A 13,165-nucleotide genomic window follows, 5' to 3' on the forward strand; every position below is an offset into this window, starting at 1 on the left:
CGTCCTCGCCTCCCCTGGGGCTCGGGAGGGGGCGGCCCCACAGGGAGGGAGGGAGCTGCCGGCCCCCCCCCCGGCCGGGGCGAGTCGAGGGGGGGCGCCCCCTCCCCTTGCCCCGTGCCGACCCTTCTCCGGCGTCGGCTCGTCCGGGGCTTGTGGTGAGGGGGGGGGGCGCCCGCTCCGCTGCTCGACAGGTGACTCCTCCCTCCCCGCCGAGAAATGCTTGTTGTCTGTGCGGGATCTCTGCCCCCCGGCGCGCCGAGGGAGCCCCGCAGGCTCGGGCCGCGTCCAATGCAGGGGGTGGAGCGGCCTCTCTTCTGCAGCGAACACCCCCCGAGACGGGGCCGCCGCCGCTCGACGAGCGAAGCCCTTCTGGCGGCGGCAGATGCTCTAGTCGGGGCACCGTCGCGCCGTTACTGCCGTTATGTTTGTAGCCCGCCTTTTCCGTCGCGCGGCCCCCCTGCCCAACCCCCTCTTTTTTGTGTGTCCCCGTCCCCCCCAGCAGCAGATTGAATACTCTGCCGTGGGGGGGGGGATTTCTTCCAGCTGGCGTGTTTTCAGGCGAGAGGGGGGAAGAGGAGGAGGAGGGGGCTGGCCCGACACTTTCCGCAGCCATGTCCCGCGTCCGTTTTCCCGGGGCCAGAGCTGGGGCCCCAACTGGGCCTGCTGGTTGGGAAACTGCTTAAGTGCCTGCAGAGCAGGCCCTGCACTCCTGGATCGAGCGGCGGCGGCAGCAGCTCCAGCGCCCCCCCCCCCCCCCGTTTGCTAAAAGAATTTGTGTGCTTCTGCAGACCTCGGGGGTCTCCAAGTCAGCGTGGCAACACTGCTTTGGATGTATTGTAGCATGCTATGTTAGAAACGGTTGTGGACCCCCCCCCCGCGAATCTTGGAAGCAGGGATCGGGCCCTTCAGCTGTTCCAGCCCCCCCCTTTCCCGCCTCCCACAGTTGCTCAGCATCCAGTGCTCACTGAGGCATGCTTCGGTTCCGAGGCTTCTCTCCAGGTGCATCTCTTACCTCTCCTTTTATTTAGTGGGGGAGTGGGTGACTGCGCTTGTCCCCAAGCCCAGAACATTAACTGCTTTATTTGTCCACTGATGACTGCTTGCAATGCTTCTATGCCCGAGGACATTTTAAAAATAATGGAAGTGTTCCATCTAGAGAATGAGATGCTTGTCTGTACTGTGTGCTCACATAGCTCTGCACGTACAGAACTAGTCTTCTTGTTCCATGTACTGTACTAGTTTATATTTTTATCTTCTCCCTTTTCCACTTTTAAGGATTCCTTCACTTCTCAGACTCTGAACATTTTTGGTCTTTGAGTTTCTTTGGGGCTGTTTCTTTCCACCACCACCCAGTCAAGGCCCCCCCCCCCCCCAATACTTTGTTCTTTGACTCTGAGGCTTCAGGTTCCTTCTGGTTGCTTATAAGCGGTGGTGTTTAGCTGCATAAACATAGACACTTTAAATACTTGAATTGGTTTTTCTGCCTGTTGTATCAGTTGTAATGTGCTGTTCTATATGTGGTGAGGTTTTTAATTGTCTTTTTGTTGCTTTTTTATTGCGTTGCAATTTGAATTCCATATAATTCAATTGGTAAGTTTTCTGCACAGACACATACCTCCCAAATGAAACTTGTGGACCTGAAGGCAGGGACCCTGCAGTTGTGAAGCTGGAGAATGGCTTGTTGGGTTTATTTCCAGGGAGAGGAACAGGAGCTCCTTTTGGTGTTAGGCAGTTGATGTTGCATTGCCAGAAGCTAAACGAATCCTAGGGCTGCAGTTATTTCTATGTGGAGATAGCCAAAGTTGATCCTGCTTCTAGCAGTCATATTACTAGCCAACTGTCATATCTCTAAAATGGGGGACATTTAGAAAAGGGCCCCTGAAAAAGATAACTACTCTATTTTTCAAACATTTCGTGCAAAATACTGCATTCTGCCTTACAGAAGGTAAGAGAGTGCACCTGACCATAGGTGGCTGACATGCAGAAACTGAGTGAAGAGACTGCTCAGCGTACAAAGAAGCTATTAGCCGGTAACACCAGCATAGATCAACTCTGCTATCCCCTGGATTAGTGGAGGAAATCTCTTGGTTCCTAATTGAACTGGGTTAGTTTGTGGTTTATACCCAATCTGTATTAGCATTCTTAAGTGTTTTCTTTTTAATGTGTAGTCTTTCCTATATGTAGTAAACTGGCACCATTATTAGCTTTGGGTAGTTAGCATTTACAGTGGGGGAATGAAATCTTCATCTGTGGCCAAAAGAAGGCGGTAGATGAGCCTTTCTGGGGAGGGGATTTTGTGTGGTTTTTTTTTTTTACCAGAATGTCAGCACCAAGGAGGCCCTCTTCCTAGTAGCCACCTGTTTGCAGGAGCACCCACAGCAAAGGTGTTCTAGGTGGCGATCAGCTTGAGATTAGGCACTTTGTTTCATAGTACAGCCAGATGTTCCATTAAAAAATTTTTTTAAACCTTTAGGCAGGGCCCAGGCATTTACTGGGTGTGGTGTTCTTAGAAAGAAGCCTTGTTTTTAAGCTTTGGATGCATGCTTGCTTCAATTAATAGCTAAGAGAACTGAGCGAGCATTATCCTACAGTAAGGGTAGCCAGTGTGTTTCCTCCATTGGACTGCAACTCCCATCCACCCCAGCAGAGGCCAATAATAATTACCGTATTTTTCGCTCTATAGGACGCACCCGACCATAGGACGCACCTTGTTTTAGAGGGGGAGAACAAGAAAAAAAAATTCTCCCCCTCTCTGCGCAGCGCCCCTTCAGCGAAGCAGCAGGAAAAACAGAGCCCCTTCCATTTCTCCTTCCGCTTCGATGAAGGGGCGCTGCGCAGAGAGGGGGTGATTTTTTTTTTCTTGTTCTCCCCCTCTAAAACAAGGTGCGTTCAGTGCATTCAAGGTGCTGTTCAGTCGCCTTCAGTGAAGGCAACCCGAAGCCTCCGGAGCTCAGCGGGAGCTCCTGTTGCGCTCTGAAGGCTTCAGGCGGCTACCTTGGAAGCCCAGCTTTCCCCCGCCAGCCCTCTGTGCGCAGCCTTCCCGCTGCTCCCCGAGCTTGTGGGCTGGCAGGGGAAGCCCAGGTCCCCCCCCCCCAGCCCCAGGGACCACACATTTGCTCCATAAGATGCACAGACATTTCCCCTTAGATTTTAAGAGGGAAAAAGTGCGTCTTATGGAGTGAAAAATATGGTATTTATTTATTGTACCCCACCCATCTGACTGGATTGGCCCATCCGCTCTGTGGCCAGGTATGATAGGTGTTGTAGTCCAGCAACATCTGAAGGGCAGCATGTTGGGTATTCCTGTTCAATAGAGTGAAAGGCTCTGTTTCTCCTATGTCCACAGCTTTTTAAAAATTTGAACTATCAATAGCAAAACTTAAAAACCTCCTTTCACCTCATTCCCCTGCCAGAGCATGCAGGGCCTGACACCACATTGACATGTGATTTTGCAAAACCTGAACAGTAACAGATTAATTTGAAACTAGCTAATGATGATTTCTAAAGCTGGCTTGTTTAAACTGTGTTTGTTACTAGTTTGCAGGTGTGGATGGCATGGCAAGCTGTAGTTAACAAAGCGTGAAAGCATTTTGGGTTGTCATATTTTGAAGAGCAAAACAAAGGACACATTTGCCGGCTTATACTTTTAACTATGGATTGCTATGACTACTCTCATTTTAAATGCCCCTACTATATGTAGGCTATAGAAGCTGTGATATATTGCTAATAGCAATGTTCTTAACTTTCAACAATAAAATAATACAAACAACTGGTACCCTATATGAAACTCCTGTATTGGTACAAATATTAGGAAATACCTCATGGTGTGTCACTTTCAGATGCACTTTGTAGATAAGATCTTGTTGAACAACTGCTTATTGCTTAAGAGGCCACAACTATTTGTTTTCACCGCACCCCGGGCTAAAAAACAGCAGAGCTTATTCAAAAAGGCTGCAAGTCATCTGATACACTTGACAGCCACTTCTACACTGCCACTTTAGTGCACTATTATAGCGCCCAGACAATAGACAATGGAGCAGTTACTTTTGCACCATGTAGCCCCCTCTGCATAAGATTGCATGCGGTCTTGCAGCAGGCAGCTGCTCCTCCGTTGCCTGAGGCTCAGGGGCGCTGTTTGCTCCTCGTTTTAACTTTAATGCCATCAGATAGAGCAGCGGATGGTGTCCATGACCCCCCTTTCCTTCCTACCCAACTGCCTTGCACACCTCCATCCTAACAGTAGCTGGGGGTGGGGTGGGGAGAGAAAGAGATGGCAGGCAGGAAGAGAGGGTAAATTGAGGTGTGAGGCACAACTGGCAGAGCAGCAGAACCAATTTTGGGAAGGGAAGGAACTGGCTGAGTCAACGTGAGGTGGGATGACGCCCACCAGCTTCATTGTTGTCCATTGTTTGCCCACCCTTCATTTCTTGCTCACGTTTGAGACTGGGAGGGGACTTAGTGGGGGCTGCGCTGCCCACCCACAACGGCAAGGTGCCTGGTACGGATTCCTGGTGTTTCCCTCCTTTCTCACACTTCAACAACAACAACAAAATTCTGAACATTTTGCCAAATTCTAAAAATCCACCCAGACAGAAAATTTACCCCTGAAAAAGAGGAAGTGTCCAGGAAAAACTGGACATATGGCAGTCCTAATTCAGACTCCTCTTCCTTACTGCACAGGAGGAGGGGTTGGGAGAACTTGAGAACCTGTGCTTTGTGTGCTATCCAAACATGGCCTGTGTCTTCCATTACTATCTCCTTTAACAGGTTTAAACTATTATAGTATAAGTTACAGGTAGGTAGCCGTGTTGGTCTGCCATAGTCGAAACAAAATAAAAAAATTCCTTCCAGTAGCACCTTAGAGAGCACCTTCTTATTGGTGTGAGCTTGGGCATGCACACAAAAGCTCATACCAATAACAAACTTAGTTGGTCTCTAAGGTGCTACTGGACAGAATTTTATTTTATTATTGTATAAGTTGGACTGGTTGTTTAAAAGCCTTCTCCCTCCCCAAATACACTTATCGACTCTGATCTTTTAAACACAGCTCTTCATATGCATCACAGTACCATTTGAAAATTGCAGTGGCTGCTTTCTTGAAACTTTTCCATGTTCTTTTCAAATTGCCACTTTTATAATTGTCCTTAACTTCGGCTACACGTTACTGCACACACTTAATGCTTTGACACATCTGTATTGTGTTAAAATGCATGTTCCATGTCTGGAAAGAACATAAGCCTTGTAACTTAATCTTTTCTCTTTCTTTGTCAGTTTTTAAATATATCATTTTCTTGGCCTTCATTCAGGGTGGAGCTTTTGGCTTGAAGGCTGCAGGGAGGCTGCATTTCAAACAGTCTCTTGTTGAAAGTAAAACGCCTAAGTAGAATGCTACAGAAATTGAAGATCTTTCCCCTTAAGGCATAAATTTTATCTACGCTGTTGGTTTAGAAGGGCAAATGCTCTTTAATTCAGAGGCTTTCTTAAAAGAGGTTTTTCTTATTTTATTGCCAATCATACATGTGCATGCATGTAAGCATATGGAGATCTCTGGATGCCAGATTGGCGGCTGACATCTCCCTCTGGCTGGCCCCTCCAGTTTCATTAACCAGGTGAGCTGAAGAGCTTAGATCCATTTCTATAAGAGTTTATATGCATCTATATCCCACCTTTTTCTCCAAGGAGTACATGGTTCATTCCCCTCCTCAGTTAATCCCTATGATGACCCTGTGAGATAGGTTATGAGGCTGTGACTGGCCCACGGCCACTCGGTGAGCTTCATGACTTAGTTGGGTTTTGGACCCTGATCTCCCAGGTCCTATCCCGACACTGACCACTTCACCACACTGGCTACCTAGAATAGTTCTTCTATGGGGCAGCTCTATAAATTAAGTAGGTAAGGAAATATGGGGAAGGCAAAATGTCACTAAGAGAAGGATCTGACATATTTTCCTTGAATCTTGAATAAATTTTATTCTGGATTGTTTTATTTGATGTTTTAATGTGTTGTAAATGGCTTTGAGATTTTTTGTTAAAATATAAAGTGGTATAGAAATGAACAACAAAAATAATGTTACTGCACAAAAAAGCGCATAGACATTCCGTTGTGGAGACCGCAACCACTCTGCACTCACACTCCTCCTTCCCCCTTTTTTTCAACTCTGCCTTGCTCACAGGTTGCCTTCATTTCTATGCCACTGCCTCTTTTCTATTCTGTGGCCTTCTTTCTGCACCCTCTCATTCTCATATACTGTACTTTATTGCATCTTTCAGGTGAATCTTAATAGCAGGCCTGTCGGCTAGCATGTTCAGTTAGTTGCTGGATGTTTGTATGGACGTTTGCTTGTTAATAAAGTAATTTCTAAATTCATTGAATCTGGAATTTCATGTTGAAGACAACATACTGTACTAAGAGTGAAATACATGATTGTGGGAAGGCACAATCCCACTTTCACGCTCAGTGTCACCCCCGGCTCACTCTATTCACATTTCTGCCATTGTTTAAAATCACTACATTTTCTCCATTATTCATGCCTCTGCTGTTGTTTAGAGCCACCATTTACAAACCTGCCTTCTATTTTGCTTCTTCCCCCACCCTGACATGATGCAAATCCAGGATTGCAATGAGGCACCTGGCAGTGATGGCAGAAATACTTCATTAGAGAAACAAATTGTATTGGTAGAAGTACTAATCAATGTTCTAATTAGACATCTGACTCCATCAAATAACCAATTAATACAATAGCAGGGATTCATAAAAAATGTGTCCATAATTTGGCTGATGAAGCCCAAAGTTATTTGCCAGAAAACTATGTTAGGACACATCTACCAGCTGAGGAAGGGACGCAGGTGGTGTTGTGGTCTAACTGAGCCTCTTGGGCTTGCCGATCAGAAGGTCGGCGGTTCAAATCCCTGCAACGGGGTGAGCTCCCGTTGCTCAGTCCCAGCTCCTGCCAACCTAGCAGTTGGAAAGCACGCCAGAAGTGCAAGCAGAATAAATAGGTGCCGCTCTGGCAGGGAGGTAAATGGCGTTTCCGTGTGCTGCTCTGGTTTCGCCAGAAGCGGCTTAGTCATGCTGGCCACATGACCCGGAAAACGGCTCCCACCACCTGTAAAGCGAGATGAGCACCACAACCCCAGAGTCATTTGTGACTGGATTCAACTGTCAGGGGTCCTTTACCTTTTTTACCACCAGCTGAGGAAATACTGAGTGGGTAACAATCTCCAGCATTATACCATCAATTTCTAATATATACTGGTATTGTGTTGTCCACCAGTGTATTTTATAGATATACATTAATTCGATTTAATGAAGTTATGTATTCAGATATTTCTAGTTTAATGAATATGTGAACATATTTTAAAACAAAATTAGTTGTGATTCAGTGGGTTTTTTTTCTTTCGCATTTTTTAGGGCTAGTGGTAAAGAGTTTTATTAAAACTCCAGTTTTTTAATGCATGGATTTTGTCCAGCAACATATCTATTTTAATTTGCTGTCAATCATTGCAAATGTGAAAGAATTGCAAGTTTTTTTAAGAAGCAGGAATTATCTGTCACATTTAAAAATTAACAGTCCTTTTGTTGTGCATTTTCATAAGCTTTGGAGTCCACTTTAGCTGCAGTCTTATATCTACTTACCTGGGAGTAAGTCAAGTAGTTTTTCAGCCTAAAGCACTGTAGTGCTCTGCCAGTAGGTCTTGGAAAAACTGTTGTTGTTTTTTTAATAATCTGGGTTTGATATTCAGTCATGTAGCCAGATTTTCTTCACTTGAGACTCAGTCCTAAAATGTTCTTTCAGCCGTTTCTGGCTACAAGTGTTGACTCCTCACCACATTCCTTTTAACACTGCAGCCCTTTGCACACTAATGTGGGAGTAAACTCCATTGATAGCAGTCCACAACAGCCCTTGCCAAGGTCACTATGGTTACGGCCCCTCTCTGTTCTGGAAAGTGTTACTTCCTTCATTTCTGGCAAACACGAATGAGCCAATAATATGAGGATCAGTAAGGCTTTAAAATTGGTTGTGCTAATTATCTTACATTCCAAAGGTTTGGAAATACAGGAAGCTAGGGAGTTTCTCTGAAAGAGCGTGTGGTGGGGTTGGAGTGGGCAGGTAGGAGAGACCAATTACATTTTCTAATCCGAGCACAGTATCCTTCTGGATCGTCTCAGAAGGTTGGGAGTTGGGGGGCCCTGTTAAACAGTGGTTCTGCTCCTTCGTCCTGGACCATGTCCAGAAAGTGGTGGGGTGAGATGAGTGTTCAAACCCCTGGGTGCTCACTTGTGGGGTGCCTCAGGGCTCCATTGTCTCCCCCTTGCTTTTTAATATTTATATGAAACCATTGGGAGAGACCAATGGGGTTTGGGCTGGGTGTTCATCAGTATGTGGATGATACCATCTACAACTAACCCAAAATGCGGCTGCTGGACTGGTGACTGGGAGCAGCTGCTGGGACACCGGTCCTAAAAGATCTACATGGGCTCCCAGTATGTTTCCGTGTACAATTCAAAGTGTTGGTGTTGACCTTCAAAATCCTAAAGGGCCTCAGCCATGTATACCTGAAGGTGCGTCTCCGCCCCCACTATTTAGACACTGAGGTCAAGCTCCCAGGGCCTTCTGGAGGTTACCCCACTGCAAAAAGTGTAGTTACAGGGGAACCAGGGAGAGAGCCTTTTCAGTTGTGGTGCCCACCCTGTGGAACACCCTCTCATCGGATGTCAAAGACATTAAAAACTACATGACTTTTAGAAAACATCAGAAGGCAGCCCGAGTGGCCGGGGCAATCCAGTCAGATGGACAGGATGCAAAAAATATTGCTATTACTGAAGTTTTCATAATTCCTCATTTCTCACACCCTCCTATGTTAATTTTCCTATGGCTTCTCTGCCAAGAAAGCAAGGATTGCCATCTTTATTTTAATATGGTGGCTTCCTCATCTACAAGGACCCTCTTAAATAGGATTGGTAATAAACTGAGTCCCAGATTTAAAACAGAGATGTCATCTTTTAAACAACTGCACTGCATATTTCTTTGATGGTTTGTTTCTTGCAGTTCCTGCCAGTATAAGAGCTTTGAGAACTGGGTTGTCTGCATTAATCCTCGCAAAGCACTCCAGTGGTGCCAACCCCATTCATTAAATTGGAGCGTGTTCTGATCTTTGAACAGTCTGCTAACAAACTGATTTCTTTTATTGACTGCTGGCTTCCTGTTATGGTGCCAGTTTCCCCTTCAATTTAGCTGCAAATGTCCAAAATGGAAAGAACACAGTGAAATGAAATCATGATAAGGATAGACAATAAAGAAATTGTTCAACCCCTCGCCCCCAGCAATATATATACAACAACCAAAAAAAACCCATTCGAAATGTAACAGCAACATAGTTTTACATAACACTGATCACTGTGAACTTCTCTAATACTGAAGTAGAAGCCATATTCTAAGCCCTGTTCAGATACTGGTGCACTCTGATGATAGTGTGTAATGTGTTGTGGCTATGTTCTAAGGACACAGTCCTCAAACCTCCGAAGTTGATGGGGAGGGGTGGTAGAAGAACTGCTGGTGGGAGGTATGTAGCCCTGCTGTGCCCTAGCAGGTTGGAAGCTACCACCGGAAGTAAGCCACAGTGTTTTATGGTGTTGTGTAGGCTTTGAATCCATGGCATCTTAAAGCCCCATCTTTGGTCCTGCTGGCTTCTGCCAGGCAGAAGGTTGAAAGGAAAACACTTTCAACCTTCTGCCTGGCAGAAGCCAGCAGGATCTCTGATGCTCTGGAGCAGGGTTTCCCAACTTGGGTCTCTAGCTGTTTTTGGACTACAACTCCCATCATCCCAAGCTAGCAGGAGGACCAGTGGTCAGAGATGATGGGTGCTGTAGTCCAAAAACAGCTGGAGACCCAAGTTTGGGAAACCCTGCTCTGGAGGATCAGCTGTTCTGTGCCTCTTAGACATCTAAGACTAGAACCTTGTAAGACCCATAAAAGTTAATTGCCCAATTTGAACAATTCTATTGACTTAATAAGCAGTTATGAAAAGAATTGCCCAGGAAATCTTGGAGGAACGTAGTATCCTAAATCCCTGTTTGAATTGGCTTTGAATCCTAACTTGTTCAAAGGCTGGCAACCATCACAGGGCGGGTTACAACATAAAAATATGAAACACAAAACTTATAGGTCTAATGAAGTTAATAAAGAGATTCAGCTGTGTCCTCTGTGACTTAATAGTTAAGAATGAGGAAAAGGAGAGAAGCCCTGCTGAATTCAAGAGCAGGAGCTGGGCTCTGAACTGTAGAAACAATTTAACACCAGTATTATTGTTGTTGTTTAGTCGTGTCTGACTCTTCGTGACCCATGAACCAGAGCACGCCGGGCACTCCTATCTTCCACTGCCTCCCGCAGTTTGGTCAAACTCATGCTGGTAGCTTCGAGAACACTGTCCAACCATCTCGTCCTCTGTCGTCCCCTTCTCCTTGTGCCCTCCATCTTTCCCAACATCAGGGTCTTTTCCAGGGAGTCTTCTCTTCTCATGAGTTGGCCAAAGTATTGGAGCCTCAGCTTCACGATCTGTCCTTCCAGTGAGCACTCAGAGCTGATTTCCTTAAGAATGGATAGGTTTGATCTTCTTGCAGTCCATGGGACTCTCAAGAGTCTCCTCCAGCACCATAATTCAAAAGCATCAATTCTTTGGCGATCAGCCTTCTTTATGGTCCAGCTCTCATTTCCATACATCACTACTGGGAAAACCATAGCTTTAACTATACGGACCTTTGTTGGCAAGGTGATGTCTCTGCTTTTTAAGATGCTGTTTAGGTTTGTCATTGCTTTTCTCCCAAGAAGCAGGCGTCTTTTAATTTTGTGACTGCTGTCACCATCTGCAGTGATCATGCTTATGTTCTGATTTTGCTTCCTTATTCAACCACTTTTATTTCTCTCCATGTCCACTGAAGGATAAAGTGGAGAAAAGGAGTAGGGGCCAGTGTAATCATTTAAACGTTAGCAGATGAATTAATTGGAATACTTTTGATTGATTTATTTTTATTCCACAGAACCACTGAAAAGGTGCTATGAATGGTGAATCTAGAGCAGAGGTGGTAACCTCACCACCTCCAGCAGCCCCTCATAAAGAGAGGTATTTTGATAGAGTGGATGAAAATAACCCAGAGTACTTGCGAGAGAGGAACATGGCTCCTGACCTTCGCCAGGATTTCAATATGATGGAACAGAAGAAGAGAGTCTCCATGATCCTTCAAAGCCCAGTAAGGATAAATACTTAGGCATGACTTTAGAAGAGAGCTAACAAAAAAATCAGTTTTTTAAACATTTCCTCAAAAAGGCAGCATTAAGTTGTGTGGTAGAATTCAAAGTGTCTTAAGGCACATTATGTATGTTTGTGGCACACAGGAGCTCCTCATTTATTTTTTTGCAGTGGCAGGTACTTTTGTTGTCCTGGAGTCCTCCAAATCCCAAGTTTCAATCAAGTTCAGGCTGATTTATTACAGTTGACGATTAAATATTCTTGGGAAAGGCTTCCTGTTGGTGAAAGCATCATAACAGCCTTTTGCATTTTGCATTTTACAGTTCTATTGTATTTTTTAATTATCCTGTGTATTGCCCAGGCAACTAAGAAATCTAGTGAATGACATAAATAAATCCCAGCTATGGTCTCATTCCAGCAAGCATCCATGTTTTCTGAGTATATTGCCGCTGAAACCGGGGGGGGGGGGGGGAGTGAAACCATTTAGCTCTGGTGTCATTAGGTATCAGGAATTTCAGCAATTCTAGGCTGCTTTATACAAAATTATTTTCTTGTACAATATAATTTCCATGTAGAAAATGACAGGTTACACAGTACCCTGTGACAAAAGCATCTGGTGATACAGAAGAAAGCCCCAAGTTCTTGTAGCACAAAGATATAGCCAAATCGAAATGTAAACTTTACTTCTTAATGCTGTATCTGTGCCGTTTGTTGCACACAAGTTTGATCTCTGTAGTAAAATTGCTCTGTGTGAAGCAGTCCTCAGTTGTGTTGAGCTGCCAACTTGCAGTAAGAGTAATTCTCAGTTGAATAAGTTGGTTAAAGCTTCTCGATGAAATGTATTATTTATTTTTGAAATATTTCTGCCATCCTTCAATATAAATATTCTCAGGGCTGCTTAAGCAATAATAATACAATACAACAAGAAACTAACAAAATTTCAAAATTTGGATGAAAACTGGCAACAACAATAAAAAGAATCATAGTTAACTGTTGAAAAACTTCAGAGAATAAAAAGTCTTTGCTTAGCACCTTAAAATACAGTGAAATAAACACAAGGTGAGCCTCTCTGGAGGAACAATTCCCTAAACAAAGTGAGCCCTCTTCCAGACACCTCACTTCTCACCAAGAGAGCACCCGATCCCAGGATGCAGTCAAGCTGCTATGAAGCTACTGGGTTTAAATAACAGTAGTATATGGGGCACAATGTTGATAAGAACTTGTGTGTCTGTCTCTTCTGCCTCAAGTCCCTTATTCAGACAGTGCACCAAAAAAAGCAGCAGGCGGCTCAATAATTATTCCTAGAGAGATGCTTCTGGCTGTGAGAAGCATTAATGACAAGAGATGTGGAAGGGAGGAATTAAGAGAATCCAATTTGCTTGAGGCTCTCCAGTATTTCCGTGTCTAACATGGTATTCTGTTGTTAGGCATTTTGTGAAGAATTGGAATCGATGATCCAGGAACAATTTAAGAAAGGAAAGAACCCAACAGGTCTACTGGCTTTGCAGCAGATTGCAGATTTCATGACGACAAACGTTCCAAATGTCTACCCGGCAGCACCTCACGGTGGAATGGCTGCCCTTAACATGAGTGAGTTCCAGCAGATATTTTGGGAGTGGATAGGGATCGCAGCTGGTGAATTCAAAGCTAAGAGTGGACTAATCCAAACATGAATGTAAACAGAGCAGTTTTGAAACAACTCTTTTAGTGAGAACTGGCTCTAATTTTGTTTCAAGAATTTATTGTATTAAGATTAGGAAATTAGGAGATGTTGTAATAAGTGCTGGAATGGTTTTGTTATGCTTCAGTGAAAGAGAATAGATGTAGATTTCAGTTTTAAAAGAGAGGTTCCTCATTAAACGGGTGTGGTGCCTTGCATCAGCTGAAAGGATTCAGATGTCATATTGTGAATTGACTT

The 13,165-nt window shown here is 44.6% G+C and overlaps 1 protein-coding gene across 8 annotated transcripts in view; it reads left to right on the forward strand.

The window, feature by feature from the left end:
• Positions 1-13,165, forward strand: part of ADD1 (adducin 1) — a 48,214-nt gene that overhangs the window by 186 nt on the left and 34,863 nt on the right. For 7 of the 8 annotated variants that reach the window (XM_028744607.2, XM_028744610.2, XM_028744609.2 and 4 more), the window contains exons 2-3: positions 11,039-11,248; positions 12,675-12,837. In XM_028744607.2, the coding sequence (XP_028600440.2) occupies positions 11,057-11,248; positions 12,675-12,837 (355 nt within the window). In that variant the 5' untranslated portion in view covers positions 11,039-11,056. Of the gene's footprint in view, positions 1-167; positions 192-11,038; positions 11,249-12,674; positions 12,838-13,165 lie in introns of those variants that run through there. The other variant, XM_028744608.2, reaches the window with a different exon arrangement.

This window comes from Podarcis muralis, chromosome 9 (genome assembly GCF_964188315.1).
Source record: "Podarcis muralis chromosome 9, rPodMur119.hap1.1, whole genome shotgun sequence".
Lineage (NCBI taxonomy): Eukaryota > Metazoa > Chordata > Lepidosauria > Squamata > Lacertidae > Podarcis > Podarcis muralis.